The sequence below is a fragment of the Caretta caretta genome, chromosome 25 (assembly GCF_965140235.1).
Source record: "Caretta caretta isolate rCarCar2 chromosome 25, rCarCar1.hap1, whole genome shotgun sequence".
In the NCBI taxonomy this organism is placed as follows: domain Eukaryota; kingdom Metazoa; phylum Chordata; order Testudines; family Cheloniidae; genus Caretta; species Caretta caretta.
The window spans coordinates 4,443,196-4,466,347 of record NC_134230.1 but is presented as its reverse complement, the minus strand read 5'-3'; the positions used below and the strand labels follow the sequence as shown (position 1 = coordinate 4,466,347).

Genomic DNA, 23,152 nt, shown 5'->3' with positions numbered 1-23,152 from the left:
GGTAGAGCAGGAACTTTGTCACAACTGGTTTCAGAAGTGGGATCTGGTGTCTACAGCACGGCAGAAGAAGGAGGGTGTTTGGGCCGGTGGGGAGGAGGGGGTGTCACTAGGACACAGAGTAGAAAATTGTGTCTGCTGCTTGTGCATATGTATTCTCTCTGCTCTAGATGCATAGAGATGGTGGAGTGCTGTGCTGGAGGAAGGAGGGCACAAGAGACAGAACAGGCAGGCAGGAGAAAAGTGGAGAGGGAATAACAGAAAGCAGCAGGAGCTCCAGGGAGAGAGAGGAGAAGAAGCATCTTATGTACCTCTCTAGCACCCCCCAGGAGCCTGGACTGATTAACACCAGCTTCTCAGGGAGCTTCTTGTTTCCTGCTGCTTCCCTGAAGCCACTTAAGGAGAACAGGCAATCAACTGAAGTAGTAGGAGCCAGTGAGGCCCTTAAGATGCTGATATCTTCCCTCGCTCAGGCCCTGGTACCAGCCTGCTTATTTGTCCCCTTCAATTGAGTGTTGAGAGCCACTATAGCTGGCACAGAACTGCAGTCATGAGTGAAAGAAGAAAACGCCCCTCTGGGGCAGCATTCAGAAAAAGAAAGCAAGCAAAGGAAGCTTTTCTATCTAAGCAGGAAGGAGCTCTCCTGAGATATGCAAAAAGAAAAGGAGTACTTGTGGCACCTTAGAGACTAACCAATTTATTTGAGCATGAGCTTTCGTGAGCCACAGCTCACTTCATCAGATGTGTACCGTGGAAACTGCAGCAGACTTTATATACACACAGAGAATATGAAACAATACCTCCTCCCACCCCACTGTCCTGCTGGTAATAGCTTATCTAAAGTGATCAACAGGTGGGCCATTTCCAGCACAAATCCAGGTTTTCTCACCCTCCACCCCCCCACACAAATTCACTCTCCTGCTGGTGCTAGCCCATCCAAAGTGACAACTCTTTACATAATCAAGTCGGGCTATTTCCTGCATAGATCCAGGTTTTCTCACTTCCCCCCCACCCCCATACACACACAAACTCACTCTCCTGCTGGTAATAGCTCATCTAAACTGACCACTCTCCAAGTTTAAATCCAAGTTAAACCAGAATATCTGGGGGGAGGGGGGGGGAGGAAAAAACAAGAGGAAACAGGCTACCTTGCATAATGACTTAGCCACTCCCAGTCTCTATTTAAGCCTAAATTAATAGTATCCAATTTGCAAATGAATTCCAATTCAGCAGTTTCTCGCTGGAGTCTGGATTTGAAGTTTTTTTGTTTTAAGATAGCGACCTTCATGTCTGTGATTGCGTGACCAGAGAGATTGAAGTGTTCTCCGACTGGTTTATGAATGTTAGAATTCTTGACATCTGATTTGTGTCCATTTATTCTTTTACGTAGAGACTGTCCAGTTTGACCAATGTACATGGCAGAGGGGCATTGCTGGCACATGATGGCATATATCACATTGGTGGATGTGCAGGTGAAGGAGCCTCTGATAGTGTGGCTGATGTTATTAGGCCCTGTGATGGTGTCCCCTGAATAGATATGTGGGCACAATTGGCAACGGGCTTTGTTGCAAGGATAAGTTCCTGGGTTAGTGGTTCTGTTGTGTGGTATGTGGTTGTTGGTGAGTATTTGCTTCAGGTTGCGGGGCTGTCTGTAGGCAAGGACTGGCCTGTCTCCCAAGACTTGTGAGAGTGTTGGGTCATCCTTTAGGATAGGTTGTAGATCCTTAATAATGCGTTGGAGGGGTTTTAGTTGGGGGCTGAAGGTGACCGCTAGTGGCGTTCTGTTATTGTCTTTGTTAGGCCTGTCCTGTAGTAGGTAACTTCTGGGAACTCTTCTGGCTCTATCAATCTGTTTCTTTACTTCTGCAGGTGGGTATTGTAGTTGTAAGAAAACTTGACAGAGATCTTGTAGGTGTTTGTCTCTGTCTGAGGGGTTGGAGCAAATGCGGTTGTATCGCAGAGCTTGGCTGTAGACGATGGATCGTGTGGTGTGGTCAGGGTGAAAGCTGGAGGCATGTAGGTAGGAATAGCGGTCAGTTGACTCCTGAGATATGTAGACACAAATGTTCACAGTGAGCCTTCTGGCCCCAGTGAGGATGTGAGTGGTGAGGAGATGCCTGATCTTCCAGTTAGTGCAGGTGCAGGTGACCTGGCAGCTACTGCAGCACCCATATCTCTATCTCAAGTGGATGTAACCATGCACAGTCCTGAAGAAAAGTGTAGCTCAGAGAAGAGTGTGGTGGAGGCGCAAGAAACAGCTGCTGCTGAGTTTAGTTCCTTAAGTCTAGATGATCCAGGACTGTGGACCCACTTGAGCAGTAGCCTGAGGGACTTCCTTGTACTGCATGGGCCACAGCAAGTGAAAAACGTCATGTTCCCTAAAGACAATGAAAACAGAATTTTCCATCCAACACATTACTGGTGTGAAATCCCCAATGGTGACAAAGTGCAGAGGCCACGGCTTATGTACTCAAAAACCCAGAATGCTACATACCGTTTTTGTTGCAGACTCTTCCAGTCTAATGTTCCAGCCACATTGGGTTCTACAGGAACAAAGGACTGGAAGAATCTGGCTAGAAATCTGGCATGCCATGAGAAGGCAGCAAATCACCAGAGAACATTCCATAAGTGGAAAGAACTTGACATGAGACTAGGGTTAAAGGCCACCATAGATGATCAGCATCAAGAGAAGATTGCATTTGAATCTCTTTACTGGCAAAATGATCTGAAAAGGCTCATTGCCATTGTGAGAATGCTTGCTCCCCAAAACCTAGCACTGCATGGCACTTCAGATCAGCTGTATGTGCCAAACAATGGAAACTTCCTAAACTTCCTAAAATTGTGGAGCTGATGGCAGAGCTTGATGCTGTACTCCAGGAGCATCTAAGAAGAGTCACCACCCAAGAAATGTACACACACCAGTACCTTGGAAAAACAATGCAAAATGAGATCATACAGTTATTGGCAACAAAAGCCAGACAGAAGATTGTGACAGATCTGAAATCAGCAAGATATTACTCTGTTATTCTGCACTGCACACCTGACATCAGCCATGCGGAACAAACAACTTTAATGGTGCGTTTTGTAACAACAACAGAACCTAGTGAAAAGGTCCCTGCAATGGTGACTGTCAGAGAGCATTTTCTAGAATTTATTGACATTGATGATACTACAGGAGCTGGTGTGACAAATGTGCTTCTTAAAAAGCTGGAAGAGACGGGAATTGCAATGGCTGACAGGAGAGGTCAGGGCTACAATAATGGTGCCAACATGAGAGGAAAGAACAGAGGAATGCAGACATGGATCCAAGAGTTAAACCCTGGAGCTTTTTTTCTCCCATGCAGTTCTCATTCATTGAACTTGGTGGTCAGTGATGCAGCATCAGCTTCTAGTGAGGCTGCTGAATTTTTTAATGTAATTCAAAGCATCTATGTATTTTTCTCTGCATCAACTCATCGATGGCAAATTTTGAAGCAACATCTGGGGACATCCTCTCTGACACTGAAACCACTGAGTGCCACATGATGGGAAAGTCGAGTGGAGGCAATAAAGCCTATCAAACACCAATTTGGGAAGATAGATGATGCCATAGTTGCCATTATGGAGGATAATGCTATGACAGGAACTGTTTGTGGGAGAACAGTGGCAGATTGTGCAATACAGTCAGTTGAAGAACGTTTCATGCAGCTCAAGGAACACAGCAGTATATTTGGGATGTTGTATGATATTCCAAAACTCCTCACTATACCTGAAGAAGACCTACACCAGCAATGCAGGGCACTAGAGACAGCGTTGATGACACATGATGACTTGCGCGATATTGATGCAAGTGATTTAGGTGATGAACTGAAAGCCCTTTCAAGACACATTTCAGAAGGATCAACTCCAAAGCCTGTTCTGGGAATATATGTGCACAGATGAGATGACCACCCTCTTTCCAAATGCTTTTGTTGCTCTGCGCATACTTCTAACACTCCCTATAACAGTTGCCAGTGGACAACGCAGCTTCTCCAAGCTGAAGTTAATAAAAACACAACTATGCTCCACAATGACACAGGAGAGGCTGGTCGGCCTTGCAACCATCTCAATAGAGCATGAGCTGGCCCAGACTGTGGACCTTCAGCAGGAAGCAGTTCAAATCTTTGGAACCAAGAAGGCACGGAAAGCACCACTTTGATTATTCAAACAGATACAAATGCCAATGTTTACTATGCAGACAAGAAAAGTTACATTTGCTGTTCAGGCGTTTGAAAGTGAAGTGTTCCTTTAAATGTTTGAACAAGGCATTTTAAGTTGTTAGTTCTCCTTTATTGGGGTAGGTGCAGGGCAGTACCATGAGAGGAGTAGAGCAAGAAGAAGGCAGAATTGAGATCTTTCAAAGTTTTGGCCCAAACAGGGCATGGGGGCATCATATGAGCTCCTCACCTCAGGTGCAAAAATGTTGTGGGCCGGCCCTGCTCTTTGCCTCACAATATTATGCAAGACACAATGGGTAGCTATAACCATTGGGATATTTTTCTCACTGAGATCCAATCTAGTGAGTGGAAACAGCCAGTATCCCTCCAGTCTACCAAAAGTACATTCAACTTTCATTCTGCACCTGCTGAGCCAGGAGTTGAATCTTTCCTTGGTGCCATCAAGATGGACAGTGTACAGCTTCATGAACCAGGGGAGCAAGGGGGAGGCTGGGTTCCTCAGAATCACTGTTGGCATTTCCATATTGACAATGGTAATCCAACGGTCGGGAAAAAGGGAGCTGCAAGCAGGGACATTGTGTTCTTAAAGATGCGAGCATAATGCACCTTCCCTGGACACTGGACGGGTGGACTTTCCCTGTGAGGATCATGTACCTTCCCTGGACACTGCTCTGAGGTTGTACTGTGAAGTCTCTCTCTCAGGTGCTGGACTGGCTGGTTCTTGTGCATGTGCTCAAGGTTTAACTGATCACCTTATGTGGAGTCAGGAAGGAATTGTCCCCATATCAGATTGACAGTGACTTTGTGGGGGGTGCACCCTTCACACCGTATTCCCCAGAACATCACCTCTTTATTAACTAGGTGGCTGGTGGATGGGTTAGGTGTAAGTCCTGAAGTTCTGAGGGTCTGCAAGACCGCTGTGATGTGCTTTATATGTTCGTTCCAGGACTTGATATAGATGACAATGTTATCTATGTATGCAGCTTCATACTGGTTGTGCGTTCAAAGCACCTTATGCATTAGCCTCTGGAAGGTGGCTGCTGTATCTTGTAGGCCAAAAGACATTGTCTTAAATTGGTACAAACCAAACGGAATGTAGAAGGCTGTCTTCTTTTGGGACTTTGGGGTCAAGGAGATCTGCCAGTAACCTCTGGTTAGATCAAGGGTGGTGATATAACTGGCAGCCCCTGACCTCGCTAACAATTCATCAACCCTTGGCCTCGGGTGTGGGTTGAACTTTGAAATCTCATTAACTTGTCAGAAGTCGATGCAGAAAAGCTGGACCAATTTTGGTACCAATACTATGGGGCTCAGCTGTTCACTGTGCAACTCTTCAACTACCCTGGTGTCCAATATAGCCAGTAGTTCCTTCTGCAGTGTTTCCCACATCTCTCTCAACCAAGGTAAAAAACTCTCTTTTTTTTCTGGCTCAGTCTCTGTGGTGAAACATCAGGTGAATCTGTCCAGGCAGTGTGGAAAAAGACCACAGAGAAGGATAGAGTGAATTTTCAGATCAGCCACTTTTGTTCCATCTGCAGGTCCTCTCCCACCAGAACTTGATCAGAACTGGGGGACAAAGGGGCCTGTGGCCCAAGTTCTGGTTCCGGAGGAAATGGCATTACCAGGAGTCCCTGTTGATCTTTCCAGGCCTTTAGCAAGTTGACATGGTACACCTTAGTGTCCTTCTTCTTGTCTGGCTGGTGGATCTCATAGTTTACCAAGCAGATTCGTCTGATCAGTTCAAAGGGGCCCTGCCATCTGGCCAACAGTTTGGATTCTGAGGTGGGGAGCAGAAGTAATCCCCAGTCCCCTAGTTGGAACCCCTGAGTGTGGGGTCTCTTGTTGTAGGCTTGTGCTTGCCCTTGTTGTGTGTTCACTAGATTCTCTCTCTCAAACTCTTAAAAAACTCTTTAAAATCTCCAAGGATGGAGATTCCACAACCTCCCTAGGCAATTTATTCCAGTGCTTAACCATTCTGACAGTTAGGAAGTTTTTCCTAATGTCCTACCTAAACCTCCCTTGCTTCAATTTAAGCCCCTTGCTTCTTGTCCTATCCTCAGAGGTTAAGAAAAAAAATTTTCTCCTCCTTCTTGTAACAACCTTTTATGTACTTGAAAACTGTTATCATGTCCCCCTTCAGTCTTCTCTTTTCCAGACTAAACAAACCCAATTTTTTCAATTTTCCCTCCTAGGTCATGTTTTCTAGACCTTTAATCATTTTTGTTGCTCTTTTCTGGACTCTCTCCAATTTGGCCACATCTTTCCTGAAATGTGGCACTCAGAATTGGACACAATACTCCAGTTGAGGCCTAATCAGTGCAGAGTAGAGCAGAAGAATTACTTCTCGTGTCTTGCTTACAATACTCCTGCTAATATATCACAGAATGATGTTTGCTTTTTTTGCAATAGCGTTACACTGTTGATTCATATTTAGCTTGTGGTCCACTATGGACCCCCACATCCCTTTCCACAATAGTCCTTCCTAGGCAGTCATTTCCCATTTTGTATGTGTGCAACTGATTGTTCCTTCCTAAGTGGAGTACTTTGCATTTGTCCTTATTGAAATTCATCCTATTTACTTCAGACCATTTCTCCAGTTTGTCCAGATCATTTTGAATTTTAATCCTATCCTCCAAAGCACTTGCAATCTCTCCCAGCTTGGTATAGTCCGCAAACTTTATAAGTGTACTCTCTCTGGCATAATATAAATCATTGATGAAAATATATTGAACAGAACTGGACCCAGAACTGATCCCTGTGGGACCCACTCATTATGTCCTTCCAGCATGACTGTGAACCACTGATAACTACTCTCTGGGAATGGTTCTCAAACCAGTTTTGCACCCACCTGATAGTAGCTCCATCTAGGTTGCATTTCCCTAGTTTGTTTATGAGAAGGTCATGCGAGACAGTATCAAAAGCCTTACTAAAGTCAAGATATACTACATCTACCACTTCCCCCCTATCCACAAGGCTTGTTACCCTGTCCAAGAAGGCTAACAGGTTGGTTTGACATGATTTGTTCTTGACAAATCCATGCTGTTACTTATCACCCTATTATTGTCTAGATGCTTGCAAATTGATTGCTTAATTATTTGCTCCATTATCTTTCCGGATACAGAAGTTAAGCTGACTGGTCTATAATTCCCTGAGTTGTGCTTATTTCTCTTTTTATAGATGGGCACTATATTTGCCTTTTTCCAGTCTTCTGGAATCTCTCTCATCTTCCATGACTTTTCAAAGATAATTGCTAATGGCTCAGATATCTTCTTAGTCAGCTCCTTGAGTATTCTAGGATGCATTTCATCAGGCCCTAGTGACCTGAAGACATCTAATTTGTCTAAGTAATTTTTAACTTGTTCTTTCCCTATTTTAGCCTCTTCTGATCCTATCTCATTTTCACTGGTATTCACTATGTTAGACTTCCAATCAGCACCAACCTTCTTGGTGAAAACTGAAACAAAGAAGTCATTAAGCACCTCTGCCATTTCCACATTCTCTGTTACTGTTTTTTCTCCTTCATTGAGTAGCGGTCCTACCCTGCCCTTGGTCTTCCTCTTGCTTCACTATCCCTTTCTCCTTGCAGAATGTTTACTTGTTACCCTTTATGTCTCTAGCTAATTTCCTCTCGTTTTGTGCCTTGGCCTTTCTAGTTTTGTCCCTACATATTTGTGTTATTTGTTTTTATTCATCCTTTTTCATTTGACCTAGTTTCCCCTTTTTGTAGGATTCTTTTTTGATTTTTAGGTCATTGAAGATCTCCTGGTTAAGCCAGGGTGGGGTCTTGCCATACTTCCTGTCTTGGAGATAGAAAGAAACAATTCAAAGTTGTTGGTGATGTTCATGGACCAGCTGGAGATGGTGGAACACCAATTCTGTGCCCAAGAAACAAGCACTTACTGGTGGAATAGCATTGTTATGCAGGTTTGGGATGATGAGCAGCATGTACAGAACTTTCAGATTTGCAAGGCTACGTTCCTGGATCTGTGTGCTGAACTCACCTCAGCCCTCCAGTTCAGGGACACCAAAATAAGAGCTTCACTGACAGTTGAGAAGTGACTGACATTTGCACTGTGGAAACTTACAATGCCAGATTGCTACTGGTGAGCCAGAAATTACTTTCCAGTTGAGAAGTTGTCATGCAAGTGTGCAGGGCTATTAATCGTCTCCTGCTCTCAGGACTCTGACTGTGGGCAACGTGTAGGACATAGTAGATGGTTTTGCAGCAGGAAGTTCCAAAATTGCAATGGGGGCAATAGATGGCACGCATATCCCTATTTTAGAACCAGATCACCTTGCCACTGAGTACATCAACAGAGAGGCCTACTTTTCTATGGTTATGCAAGTGCTGGTGGATCACCAGGGATGTTTTATTGACATCTGTGTGGGCTGGTCAGAGAAGGTGCATGACGCATGCATCTTTAAGAACGCAGGACTGTTCAGAAAGCTGCAAGCAGGGACTTTCTTTCCCAACTGGTGGATTACCACTGGGAATGTTGAAATGCCAAAAGTGATCCTGGGCGACCCAGCCTAACTCTTGCTCCACTGCCTCATGAAGCCGTACACCAGCTACCTCAACAGCACCAAGGAGCTCTTCAATTACAGGCTCAGCAGGTGCAGAATGACAGTTGAATTAGCCTTTGATCATTTGAAGGGTCACTGGTGTTGTCTACTTACAAGATTGGACCTCAGTGAGAAAAATATCCCAATGATTATAGCTGCCTGCTGTGTCCTGCATAATATCTGAGATACAAAGGAGGAAACATTTATGTCGGGGTGGAGGGGAAGGTGAAGCAGCTGTCTGCTGAATTTGAACAGCCAGATACAAGGGCTAGAAGAAGAGCTCAACGTGGAGCTATACAGTTTAGGGAGGCTTTGAAAGACTAGTTTAATAGTGAGCCAGAGTTAACCATCTCACTTAGCCTTGAAAGAGAACTTGATATGAGAATTGGCAAAACCTCTATCACCTTTGGCAAATTTAACTTTGTGTTCAGGATTAGCAACTTGTTATTCCAGATATGTGAGGTATCTGTTTATCAAACTTGTGTCCTCAGTATGCTCCTTTGTGACTGTGAAAACTGGGTCATGTACTCCAAGCAAGAGCAGAGATTGAACAGCTTCCACCTTCGCTGTCTCAGAAAAATTCTTGGAGTCACTTGGGACCAACGGATCACTAACAATGAGATCCTTGAGAGAACTGGCCTACAGTCTATGCAGACTATGCTGGATGCTTACAGGCTTCGCTGGCTGGGCCACCTGGAGTGTATACCTCAGGATCATCTACCAAAGGTTGTGCTCTACGGCCAACTCTAGAACTGCAGAGGAAATCCAAAGCTCCAATACAGCAACAAGGTCAAACAAGGTCTCAAAAAATTCAGCATTCCCAGTGACACCTGGAAAGCACAGACACCAGCTTTCTCCGCACCCCGGGGGTGCTCAACCCCCCACTCTGACCCAGGCCCCGCCCCCTTCCCCCAAGTCCCCGCTCCGCCTCTTCCTGCTCCCGCTCTGACCCAGGCCCCACCCCACCCCACCCCTTCCTCCAAGTCTCCACCCCTGCCCCACCTCTTCCCGACTCTGCTGTGCCCCAAGCCCCACCCCCACCTGACCCCTTCTCCCAAGCCTCCCCCTGCCTCTTCCTGCCCCCACTCCACCTCAGGCCCCGCCCCCACCCACCCCTTCCCCCAGCAGAACAGCTGATCGCAGCAGGCGGGAGGCGCTGGGAAGGAGGGTGAGGAGTTGATCAGCCAGGCTGCCGTTGGGCAGGAGGCGCTGGCGGGTATGGAGGAGCTGGCTGCCAGTGGGTGCTCAGCACCCACTAATTTTTTTCCTTGGGTGCCTGGAAGAACCCTGCCCACAACCACTCAGTCTGGAGAAGCCAGATTAAGGCTGGTTTAGTCATCACAGAGAGCCAGGCTGAAGCCCGCAGGCGAGCCAGGAAGCAGAGTGTGCTCCAACCTCCGTCTGGTGAGTGGACCTGTACCCACTGTGGGAAGGTCTGCTGCTCACTCATTGGGCTCGTCTCCCAATGTCAAGTACCATTGACTGACTGACTTTGTCTTGTTCCCTTTCGTCTGTCAAGATATTGGATGGCCTTAGAGTAGTGTGTGGTGCTGTAGTGTGCTCTACTTGGCCTTGCTCTTTTGTAGATCTTCTAGTGATTTCTGTGTAGGTAGGAATCTAACATTGTGAATGATGTTACGGGTTCTGTGACACTGTGCAGCAACAGGAAATTGATTACTGTCAGACCTGCTCATCGCCACCCAACATATGGTGTGAACTACTGACGAAGAATTATGTTCCAAAGTAGAATTTTATTCTGTAACATGAACCAGGCAAATAAAAAAAACATTTAGAACTTAGTAATACTTAATAAATGAAGGGAACAGAACTTATGAAGGGGAAAGAATAGTCATTTCCATTTCAGGTACGCATACACCAACCATGGCTTTCACAGGTCAGTGTATGTGAAGCTATTGTTTTCTTGAATGTCCTCTCATGTGGAGTGGTAAAAGTAAATATGGCAGGCGAGCAGCTTGGCTTAACAGTGAAATCCTTGCTAATCTTAAACACAAAAAAGAAGCTTACAAGAAGTGGAAGATTGGACAAATGACCAGGGAAGAGTATAAAAATATTGCTCAGGCTTGCAGGATTGAAATCAGGAAGGCCAAATCACACCTGGAGTTGCAGCTAGCAAGAAATGTTAAGAGTAACAAGAAGGGTTTCTTCAGGTATGTCAGCAACAAGAAGAAAGTCAAGGAAAGTGTGGGCCCCTTACTGAATGAGGGAGGCAACCTAGTGACAGAGGATGTGGAAAAAGTGAATGTACTCAATGCTTTTTTTGCCTCTGTCTTCAAAAACAAGATCAGCTCCCAGAATGCTGCACAGGGAAGCATTCTGGATGGGGAAGAGGTGACTAGCCCTCTGTGGAGAAAGAAGTGGTTCAGGACTATTTAGAAAAGCTGGACGAGCACAAGTCCATGGGGCCGGATTTGCTGCATCCAAGAGTGCTAAAGGAGTTGGCGGATGTGATTGCAGAGCCATTGGCCATTATCTTTGAAAACTCATGGCGATCGGGGGAAGTCCCGGACGACTGGAAAAAGGCTAATGTAGTGCCCATCTTTAAAAAAGGGAAGAAGGAGGATCCTGGCAACTACAGGCCAGTCAGCCTCACCTCAGTCCCTGGAAAAATCATGGAGCAGGTCCTCAAGGAATCAATTGTGAAGCACTTAGAGGAGAGGAAAGTGATCAGGAACAGTCAGCATGGATTCACCAAGGGCAAGTCATGCCTGACTAATCTAATTGCCTTCTATGACGAGATAACTGGCTCTGTGGATGAGGGGAAAGCAGTGGACGTGTTGTTCCTTGACTGTAGCAAAGCTTTTGACATGGTCTCCCACAATATTCTTGCCAGCAAGTTAAAGAAATATGGGCTGGATGAATGGACTATAAGGTGGATAGAAAGTTGGCTAGATTGTCAGGCTCAATGGATAGTGATCAATGGCTCCATGTCTAGTTGGCAGCCGGTATCAAGTGGACTGCCCCAAGGGTCGGTCCTCAGGCCGGTTTTGTTCAATATCTTCATACATGATCTGGAGGATGGTGTGGATTGCACCCTCAGCAAGTTTGCAGATGACACTAAACTGGGAGAAGAAGTAGATATGCTGAAGGGTAGGGATAGGATACAGAGCTTCTAGACAAATTAGAGGGTTGGGCCAGAATAAATCTGATGAGGTTCAACAAGGACAAGTGCAGAGTCCTGCACTTAGGATGGAAGAATCCCATGCACCGCTACAGACTAGGGACCGAATGGCTAGGCAGCAGTTCGGCAGAAAAGGACCTAGGAGTTACAGTGGACGAGAAGCTGGATATGAGTCAACAACAGTGTGCCCTTGTTGCCAAGAAGGCCAATGGCATTTTGGGATGTATAGGTAAGGGCATCGCCAGCAGATCAAGGGACGTGATAGTTCCCCTCTATTCGACATTGGTGAGGTCTCATCTGGAGTACTGTGTCCAGTTTTGGGCCCCACACTACAGGAAGGATGTGGAAAAATTGGAAAGAGTTCAGCGGAGGGCAACAAAAATGATTAGGGGACTGGAACACATGACTTATGAGGAGAGGCTGAGGGAACTGGGATTGTTTAGTCTGCGGAAAAGAAGAATGAGGGGGGATTCAATAGCTGCTTTCAACTACCTGAAAGGGGGTTCCAAAGAGGATGGATCTAGACTGTTCTCAGTGGTAGCGGATGACAGAACAAGGAGTAATGGTCTCAGGTTGCAGTGGGGGAGGTTTAGGTTGGATATTAGGAAAAACTTTTTCACTAGGAGGGTGGTGAAGCCCTGGAATGGGTTACCTAGGGAGGTGGTGGAATCTCCTTCCTTTGAAGTTTTTAAGATCAGGCTTGACAAAGCCTTGGCTGGGATGATTTAGTCAGGGATTGGTCCTGCTTTGAGCAGTTTCATATTTGAGCTCTGAGCAGTCATACTGCTCCCTTACATACAGTGCAACTCCCCCACCTTTTCTGCCCTGCCTGTCCTTCCTGAACAGTTTATATCCATCCGTGACAGTACTCCAGTCATGTGAGTTATCCCACCAAGTCTCTGTTGTTCCAATCACGTCATAATTCCTTGACTGTGCCAGGACTTCCAGTCCTGCCTAACACTAGGAGGGAATGAAACGCAGATAGCAGCTCTACTCTCTTGGTTGTTCCAGCACCTCTTCTAGCACAATTGAAAATGATCAAATCAAAAGATGTGTCCTGCTACTTGGGGGTTACATCCATGTAATTTCATAGTAAACAGCATACTTACCAGAGGTTCCTCCCCCTGCATCAGGCTCGCCTGTGCTCAACTGTCAGGATAGGCTGGTCTGTGGTGGTGTCAAAAACAGGTCCTGGCTTGCTGCACAGCTGGATCTCCTGGTCGCCTGTCCCCTATACTCCTCCTGCTCTTTCTCATCCATGTCCTCCTCCTTGCTGTTCATGGCAAGAGCCTGTGACTGGGGCTCCTCAGAGGTATCCATAGTGCTCTTGTGGGGTGGAGTCTCCACTGAGGATGGCAGGCAGCTCTTTGTAAAAGTGGCAAGTCTGCAGCTCCATAGCAGAGCAATTATTGGCCTCCCTGGCCTTCTGCTACATCTGCCGCAGCTACTTGGCTTTCACGCGGCTCTGCTGCTGGTCCTGTGGTAGTCCTTCTCCTGCATCCCCTGAGCAATTTGCTTATAGATATTCACATTTCTATGGCAAGATCGGAGCTCTGCCTGCACAGCCTCTTCTCTCCACTGGCCCAGGAGATCCACCACCTCCTGTGTAGTCCAGACAGGAGTGCGTCTGGAGTGTGCAGCCGGCATAGTCAGCTGGGAAGTTACAACAGTCGAGAGCTGCTAGGTGTGCTCACCAAGCCAGGCAACCAGGAAAAGAAACTTCAAAAATTCACAGAGCTTTAAAGGAGAGGGACGGCTTCCTGTCCACCTGACCCCTGGGCAACAGCATTCACATCGGTAACCAGAGTAGTCATGTGGGGCATTGTGGGACAGCTCCTGGAAACCAGTAACAGTCTATGTCAGTAACGCAGTGTCTACACTGACACTGCGTTAACTAATTACATTGACCCTGACTTTATGCTGCTTGGGGAGGTGGTGTTATGAAGTCAGCGTAGCGAGGCACTTACATCAGCAGGAGCCAAATTTAAGTGAAGCCAATTCCAGAGCTAGATCAAGGTAATCTGCCGTGTGCCGACCTAACCATGTGGTGTAGACCAGGCCTTTGTCTCCTAGTACCCAGCTGGAAATGTTTTTCAGGAGGGGAAGCTATAAAAAGGAGGGACAAACACCCCAAGGCACTCCCCTCTCTCTCCCTGCCCATCATATTCACCCTGATGAGACAAAGGAAGCATTTGTTGGACTCTATGGGAGGGGTCCTGACCTGAGCGTTTGGTCCATAATCTGCTGAAGCATGTGGTGTGAAACTTTGCTTGAATCTCATATAGTGAAGTTATATGCAGTGTAGTTGTAGCTGTGGCAGTCCCAGAATATTATAGATACAAGGTGGGTGAGGTCGTATCTTTTATTGGACCAACTTCTGTTGGTGAGAGTCACAAGCTTTCAAGCCACACAGATCTCTTCTTCAGGTCTGGGAAATTTACGCCCAGAGTCACAGCAAAATGCAAGATGGAACAGATTGTTTAGCATAAGTAGTTAGCACATATTGTAAGGGGTCATTCAAGTAGAGTGGGCTATAGTCTTATGACCACATGGTCATCAGCAGGTTGGAACCTTTAGATCCACCACACAGACCTCTGTGACTTGAGCTAATGGAGTAACTGGTAGCAGTGGTAGGTTGTCATCCTCTATATGGCCCAGCACTCGAGGGGAATGGGACCCTTTGCCAGTGGGTTTCACAGAAATTTGCTGGCAGCAGAGGACAGTGAGACTCAGGGATCTTGGGTTCCATTCCAGGCTCTGGAGGGACATGTGCTTTTGTGGGCACAGACTCTTCTGCCCCTTCCACTCAAGCTTGACCCCTTCTGCCCCATCCCCTGCAATCTGTCCTTGTCCTAGTTCTACCTCTTCCCCAGCCTGGCTGCTGATCTCAGTCCCATTCTAGTCACCGCTCTTCACTCCTCAGGCTTCTCATCCAGTCCTAGTTTCCTTTCCCAGACAGTCCCAGTTTCTGCCTCCCATCTCTTCCTCTAATCTGTCTCTTTCTGTCTCCTGGCCTGCAGTCACTCCCCATCCTGTCCACGTTTCCCATCCCCAGTGGCTCCCAGTCTCCCTCTCTGAGCTCCCTGTCCAATCTCAGTTTCACCCCCCGCCAACTCTTTGTCCCCATCTCTTTGCCCAGCCAGTCCTCATCCATGTTGCCTGGGCCTAGTAAGGGGATCATTGAGAGCACAGGAGAAATAGGTTCCCTGCTTTCAGTTCCTGTGCACAGATCTGGAACTGGCCCCAGCCCACAGCAACCAAGAGTTGCAATTGCAGGAAAAGGCCTGTTCAGCCTCACAGAATATCGGGGTTGGAAGGGACCTCAGGAGGCATCTAGTCCAACCCCCTGCTCAAAGCAGGACCCATCCCCAATTTTTGCCCCAGATCCCTAAATGGCCCCCTCAAGGATTGAACTCACAACCCTGGATTTAGCAGGCCAATGCTCAAACCACTGAGCTGTCCCTCCCCCATGAGGGCCATGATCTGTATGGATGAAATTTTCAGGGGATTTAACTTCAAAGCTCTAGCCACCCTCTACTGAGCATGTGTAAACTGAAATTTTTCAAAGGCTTGTGATTTGGCAAGCTGAAAAGTCCCAGTCTTATTAATCTCTCCTCATACGGAAGCCGTTCTATATCCCTAATAATTTTTGTTGCCATTTTCTGAACCTTTTCTGATTCCAATATATCTTTTTTGAGATGGAGCAACCACAGGTGCATGCAGTATTCAAGATGTGGCCATACCATGGATTTATATAGAGACAATATGATATTTTCTGTTCTATTATCTATCTATTATCTCCAAAACATTGGGGTCTTAGACTTCTTAAAGAAAAGGTCACCAGAATTTTTTGACATGGGGAAAACAACATATTTTCACTAACCTTGTTTTTCAAAAAGGTGGCAGCATTTTGGCTGACATTTTCCAAAAAATTCAGCCTGAGGTAGACACTTGGCATATAAAATTTAATCCAAAATGGTTCAAGTTTGACAAAGATATATGCAGCTGAAAACAGGGTCTTATGATGAGGGATGTTGGGCAACCTTAGCCTTGCCTATAACATCTGATCTGGGACTCAGCACTTCCCAGCCTTAGAAGAAGAAGGTTGCATTTGGGGAGCCAGAGGAGCTTTAAAATCACTCTAACTGAGGACTAATTAAAAAGTGCAATTGTTCCAATTTTTCCAAATAGCAAGGAACATAATCTCACACAACAGTAGCACCGATGAGGGGGAATGAGTGGCTGGGTTGTGGAAGAGGCCAACAACTGAGCCACATGATAAAAGAAATTTTCTCATTTGGGGTGAATTTGTCATTTTGGACATAGATAAAATTTCACCTTTTCCATCCATCAGACTCTTTTCAGGGATAATAGTGTAATTGTGCATACACACTCACTCATACACACTTTGCAATCACACATGCTCATATACACATATTCACACACTTACACTGTCATACTCAGATTCACACACAGACACATACACACTCACAAAACAATACAAATTTTAATTAAAGTTAAAAAGCACACACTCAATCCCAGTCCCACAACACGCAAACTCTCACGCACTCACTCACTGTCACTTTCAGGGAATCATGAAACTTTATAAAGTCAAGGAATGAGCTTGCACAGTCGGTCACACTGGTGTAAATCAAAGTTAACTCCATTGACTTTTCTGGATTTGCTCCACATTTTCACTGGTGTAACTGAGAGCAGAAGTAGGTCCATTATTTGCCTCTCTAGAGAGAAAGAGGTGCTTTTGACCTTAAGATCTGTAAACACAAGAAAGGACTCCAGCGTGCCAGTGAAAATACAACCAGGAAGAATTCTTTCAGCTTGTTTTAGGGGTGAAAGAAGCAATGAAGATGTTTGTCTACACTACCGCGGTAAGTCGACCTATGCTACGCAACTCCAGCTACGTGAATAACAAAGCTGAAGTCGATGTACCTTAGGTCAACTTACCACGGGGTCTACATTATGGGAGATTGACCTCCCGTCGACTTACCTTACTCTTCTCCTCCGAGGTAGAGTACAGGGGTCAACTGGAGGGCAATCTGCTGTCGATTTGACAGGTCTTTACTAGACCCAGTAAATGGACCGCCGGTGGATCGATCTCAGAGTAGTGTATACATAGCCTCAGACATGCTGTTTGAAAGCTGTGCAATTGAAAAAAATCACAACTTTCCCACTCTGTGAAAGCTACAGAGGGCTTTTGCTTCTTTCCTCTATGTCCACGAAAATAACAGGGGCTGTTTTTCCTTATACAAAATTGTTTCTGCAACACCACTTTGGGAAGTTTGGTTTGCTCCCTGGGCTTCTATGGAATCATTTGTATATTTAAAAAAAATATCAGCTGGATGGAGAAGGAGAAATCTCAGCATTGTCCAGCTCTCAAATTCTCTTGAAAAGGAGTGAGAATGTCCATCCAGTCTCAGGCACACCTAAGCCAGTACTTGCATTCCCCTCAGAGGGGCTGCTGTTCCCCTGATGCTTGGGAGAAACAATAGAATTGTAGCTTTTAAACTAAAAAGAAAAGGAGTACTAGTGGCACCTTAGAGACTAACCAATTTATTTGAGCATAAGCTTTTGTGAGCTACAGCTCAATTCATCGGATGCATTCAGTGGAAAATATTTTTCACTAAAGTACTCCTTTTCTTTTTGTGAATACCCTCCTAGTGAAAAAGCTTTTCCTAATATCCAACCTAAACCTCCCTCACTGCAACTTGAGACCATTACTCCTTGTTCTGTCATCCGCTACCACTGAGAACAGTCTAGATCCATCCTCTTTGGAGCCCCCTTTCAGATAGTTGAAAGCCGCTATCAAATCCCTCTCATTCTTCTCTTCTGCAGGCTAAACAATCCCAGTTCCCTCAGCCTCTCCTCATAAGTCATGAGTTCCAGTCCCCTAATCATTTTTGTTGCCCTCCGCTGGACTCTTTCCAATTTTTCCACATCCTTCTTGTAGTGTGGGGCCCAAAACTGGACACAGTACTCCAGATGAGACCTCACCAATGTCGAATAGAGGGGAATGATCACGTCCCTTGATCTGCTGGCAATGCCCCTACCTATACATCCCAAAATGCCATTGGCCTTCTTGGCAACAAGGGCACACTGTTGTTGACTCATATCCAGCTTCTCGTCCACTGTCACCCCTAGGTCCTTTTCTGCCGAACTGCTGCCTAGCCATTCGGTCCCTAGTCTGTAGCAGTGCATGGGATTCTTCCGTCCTAAGTGCAGGACTCTGCACTTGTCCTTGTTGAACCTCATCAGATTTCTTTATGGGGCTTTCCAGAACTGCTTCCCAATCAGCCTGAGTAGTTATATCTGGAGGGCCAGGGCGGCACTGTCAAGGTTAGGGAAATTTCATGCTGCCTTCTGACTCTCCACTCTGCTTCTCTCCTCCCACAGACAAGAGCTGTGTCTTCTGGACCAGGAGCTTGATCTGATTATGAGTGAGCAGCGGGGCCATGTGAACAGCCTCTTCTTGAATGAGGAGTCAGCCAAGCGGCTCAGCTCCAACAACCGGGTGCAGCGCTTCCAACAGGCAGTGCAGGAGCAGGCAGCACGGGCCAAGAAGCGGATGCACAGCATGACCAAAGACAGCGCCAAGAGCTTCCTCAGGAGAAATGCCTTCGTCCTCTTCACCATCACTGCTGTCCTACTGGGTAGGGAGCCTGGGGCCTGCAGGGTGGTGCTGTGCTGCCTGGGGAGATTCATTAAGCTAGCACAAAGAGTGATTAAAGAAGTGTGCTGAGGTCAGGGTTCTGCCACAAGCACACTCTGTGCCCTTGGGCAAGTCCCTTCATCTCTCAGTGCCTCCATTATCAGGCATTGCATTGCAAGAGCATCTACAGATGCCTGTGAGGGATCAGGGCCCTATTGTACTGGACACTGTTCTCACCTGGAATGCAAAGCCGGGCTTCACCTCACAGAGTTGGCTGGCTCTGCACTAGGAATGTTTGCTGGTGTAAGGATGGTGGGCAGGGGTGATTCTTTACAACAGTTTGTAGAGGGAAAAAGTGCTCATTTAGATACAGTTATTCCAGCAAAAGGACTTATTTAGATCATTTCCCTTGGGGAACTGTACAGCTTTACTAGCTAAAAAGCCCTCTGCTGCTATAAGCTGTGTCTCCACTAAGGGGGTTTGCTGCTACTGGGAAAGTGAGGATAACAGAGAACCTCAGGCACAAGTCACTGCTCATGTGCAAAGCAGCATGGTTCCAGCATGCGGGGGCTTATAACAGCCAGCCTCAGGAGGGAACTACGGAAAGTGACACTAAACCTCCGCTAAGTGACACTAAACACTAAGTGACACTAAACCTCCGCTGCACAAGGCTCTCTGAGAGCTTTACTGACAGTCCCTCAGGAAGCCTCCCAGCCCCAACAGGGTAAATCTCCCTATCCCCACTGCCCAGAGGGGAAACTGAGGCAAGGAGCAGTCCTGTAACTCGCCTTAGGACATGGTAGAATCTCTGTCACTTGGATTCTTTAAATCAAGACTGGACATCTTTTTCTAAAAGATCCACTCTAGCTCAACCATTTCAATTGGCTCGCTGCAGAATCACGGGGTGAAATTTCTAGCCTGTGATATGCAGGAGGTCAGATGGACTCTTCTAGCCTTGAAGTGTTTGCATTGGTGAGCTACATGGCTGGAAATACAACCCAGAAGTGCAGCAGGGAAGTGTAGAGTAGTGCTGTTCCCCCCTTGATGAGGGCTGGCTGGCTGATGCACTCTCATGGTGTGGCTCCTGTTTACCAGACTGGGAGCTCACTGTTTATATGAGCAGTATCCCTTGTAATAAGGGAGGGTCCCAGGAATCCTTATCCTGGGGAAAGGGCCATTCTCCATGCCTGGCACATTCCTGCTCACCGAGGCAATGGCTAACAGGACAGGCCTCTCACAGGGGGCTGTGTTTAACCCTTTGATTGCACAGATTTCCCTTCTTATCCCTTGTTTCTCAGGGATCATTTTGGCCTTTGCGCTCCGACCCTACAAGATGACCTATCGCCAGATCAAGTATTTCTCCTTCCCAGGAGAGCTGCTGATGCGGATGCTCCAGATGCTGGTTCTTCCCCTCATTGTCTCCAGCCTGGTCACGGGTGAGGGACCTTTCCTGGTGCTTGCAGCCATCTGCATCCTACAGGCCATGCAGCACCCTGCAAAGGTGCTGCCAGCCAATGACCCAGCTCCCGCTGCAGGTCCAGGCCTTGGCTGGGGCTATGGGAAGTGGGATTGACCTGTCTGTCCCCTGGCTGCCTTGGTGTGGAGGTCAGGGTGGCAGAAGGTCTTACTGAGGTCTTCTGAGAAGGGTGAGGAGCAAGCCTGATGGTCCTGCCAGCCCTCAGGCACCATGATCCAGGCCCTGCAATCCTGATACTTAAAGATGCACTGGGGGGCAGGGAGGGGCTGGAGGTATTCATTTGCCTTCAGGCATTAGGAGGAAGTGCCCACCCCCGAAGTGTGTGTGTGTGTGTGAGCATTGCAGGGTCACAGTGCACCTGAGATAGCCAGGCAAAACTGTGGGTTGCCCAATGGCTGCTTGGAGGGGGCTCCCTTTCCCCTCCGCTAACACAGCAGCTATTCCAGCCTCTCCAGCCCCCTCCCCAATCACTGTCCTGGCTCCTTATCCTCACTGCCCACCTGCTCTGCCTCATCATTCACATCCCTCCTCCCCACCCCCCAAGGGCCCCCAAAGGCTCCTGTCTCCAGACCCCCTGCCCCCACCTTTCACTCCCTTCTCCTTTATCCTATCTCCTCATTTTCTGTCACCCCATTTCTCTGCACCCCCTAGTCTCCTCATGCTTCTCGTCTGCCTCCTATGCCCCACAAAGTTTGCTTTCTGCCCCCACATTTCCCTACATACCCCAAAGCCTGCCTCCTACATCCCATATTCCTCTGCAGCCTCCAAAATCTGCCTCCTACACCCCCTACTCCCCACAAAGTCTGCCTCCTGCACCTCACTTTCCTCTGCTCCCACATCTCTGCCCCCCAAACCCTGCCTTCCAACCCCCCAATCTCCCTGATTCCTCCTCTTCAATCCATAGTCCCCTGCACTCCCACAGCCTTCTTCCACACCCCACATCCCCTTAGAGCCCCCAAAATCTGCTTCCTGCATCCCACATTCCCCTGCACCCTCAAAATCTCCCTCCAGCCCCTCACCCCACTAATGTAAGAGGTAGACACCCTTGTCTTGTTTTGTGTGTGGCTGCCCAGGCATGGCCTCGCTGGATGGCAAAGCCTCTGGGAAGATGGGGATGCGGGCCGTAGTCTACTACATGGTGACCACCATCATCGCGGTCTTCATCGGCATCCTTATGGTGATCATCATCCATCCAGGCAAAGGGTCCAAGGACAAACTGCACCGGGAGGGCAAGATTGAGCAGGTGCAAACAACTGATGCCTTCATGGACCTGGTGAGGTGAGCGAACAAGTTGGTGTGTGGTAAGAACATGCACCTGTGATACGATCACCATCCTGCACTGAAAGCCATTCAAACCCCTGCACTGCACATGGAGAACATGCTCTGAATAAGCTATGAAAGGAGACTGAGCCGCTGACTTCAGAGTTCCCTGGGAGTGCTCAACCCCCCCCGCTCTGCCCCAGGCCCTGCCCCTACTCCACCCCTTCCCCCAAAGGCCCCACCCCTGACCCACCTCTTCCCAGCCTCTTCTCATCCCATTCCACCCCCTTCCTCATTCTGCCCCGCTCCTCCCCTTCCCCCGCCCAGCACCTCCTGCACGCCGCTGAACAGCTGATCACCAGTGGGTAACATAAAATGAGTATCTGAGAAACTATATACTCACACCATATATACCGACATGCAGAAAAACCTGAAGTGTTAGTCCTCATCCTCACCATCATCATCACCAGTAGTGGCCATTGTCCTGGCATCTCCAAAGGCATGCAGGCTGGGATAAAACTTTTATAACAGGTTATGCTGACACCCCTATGCCTAATGCATATTCAGTAGGGGTTTCAACCCCTTTTCCTTATCTGTATTTCCTCACCTAGTAATGCTGAGGTGCCCTTCTCCCATACGTTAGTAGGCCTTTTACCTCAAGTTCATTAGCATATACTTCAGTTAGTTACCATGACCTTCCGGTGGTCAGACATCCGCTGATGTTCCTAACTTAAAAATATCTAAAGCTGATATCAACTGGCATCGTGTGGTCATCTATCAGCAGTTGGGTTATTACAGCATTCTATCGTGTGATCTCATGATCTTGGTTTTGGTCCCCCCACTACGGAAAGGATGTGGACAAATTGGAGAGAGTCCAGCGGAGGGAAACGAAAATAATTAGGGGACTGGGGCACATGACTTATGAGGAGAGGCTGTGGGAACTGGGGTTATTTAGTCTGCAGAAGAGAAGATTAAGGGGGGATTTGATAGCAGCCTTCAACTACCTGAAGGGGGTTCCAAAGAGGATGGAGCTGGGCTGTTCTCAGTGGTAGCAGATGACAGAACAAGGAGTAATGGTCTCAAGTTGCAGTGTGGGAGGTCTAAGTTGGATATTAGGAAACACTATTTCACTAGGAGGGTGGTGAAGCACTGGAATGGGTTACCTACCGAGGTGGTGGAATCTCCATCCTTAGAGGTTTTTAAGGCCCGACTTGACAAAGCCCTGGCTAGGATGATTTAGTTGGTGTTGGTCCTGCTTTGAGCAGGGGATTGGACTAGATGACTTCCTGAGGTCTCTTCCAACCCGAATATTCTATGATCTAGGGTTGCTGCTGGTTAGCTGTTTATGCTAAGGCTTTTTGAGCCTTATCTTTTGATTAGTTTAGCTAAACTATTGTCTTTTTGGCCTTGAGGCTTGTAGGATCATTGGAGCTCACATACAGTAAGAGCATAAGAATGGCCATGCTGAGTCAGACCAATTGTCCATCTTGCCCAGACTTCTGTCTTCCAGCAGTGGCTGGTGCCAGATGCTTCAGAGGGAATGAACAGAACAGGGCAATTTATCAAGTGATCCATCCCCTGTTGTCCAGTCCCAGCTTCTGGAGTCAGAGATACAGGGGCACCCAGAGCAAGAGGTTGCATCCTTAGCCATTTTAACTAAGGGCCACTGATGACCTATCCTCATGAATTCCTTTTTGAGCCAAGTTATACATTTAGCCTTCACAACATCCCCTGACAATCAGTCCCACAGATTGTCTGTTGTGTGATTTTATAGACCTCTATCATAGAATATCAGGGTTGGAAGGGACCTCAGGAGGTCATCTAATCCAACCCCCCGCTCAAAGCAGGACCAATCC

The 23,152-nt window shown here is 47.3% G+C and overlaps 1 protein-coding gene across 4 annotated transcripts in view; it reads left to right on the top strand.

The window, feature by feature from the left end:
• LOC125627021 (excitatory amino acid transporter 1) overlaps window positions 1-23,152 on the top strand; it is a 162,595-nt gene that overhangs the window by 90,997 nt on the left and 48,446 nt on the right. For all 4 annotated transcript variants that reach the window (XM_075123165.1, XM_075123166.1, XM_048830710.2 and 1 more), the window contains 3 exons: window positions 18,304-18,560; window positions 19,858-19,995; window positions 21,110-21,314. In XM_075123165.1, the coding sequence (XP_074979266.1) occupies window positions 18,344-18,560; window positions 19,858-19,995; window positions 21,110-21,314 (560 nt within the window). In that variant the 5' untranslated portion in view covers window positions 18,304-18,343. The remainder of the gene's footprint in view (window positions 1-18,303; window positions 18,561-19,857; window positions 19,996-21,109; window positions 21,315-23,152) is intronic.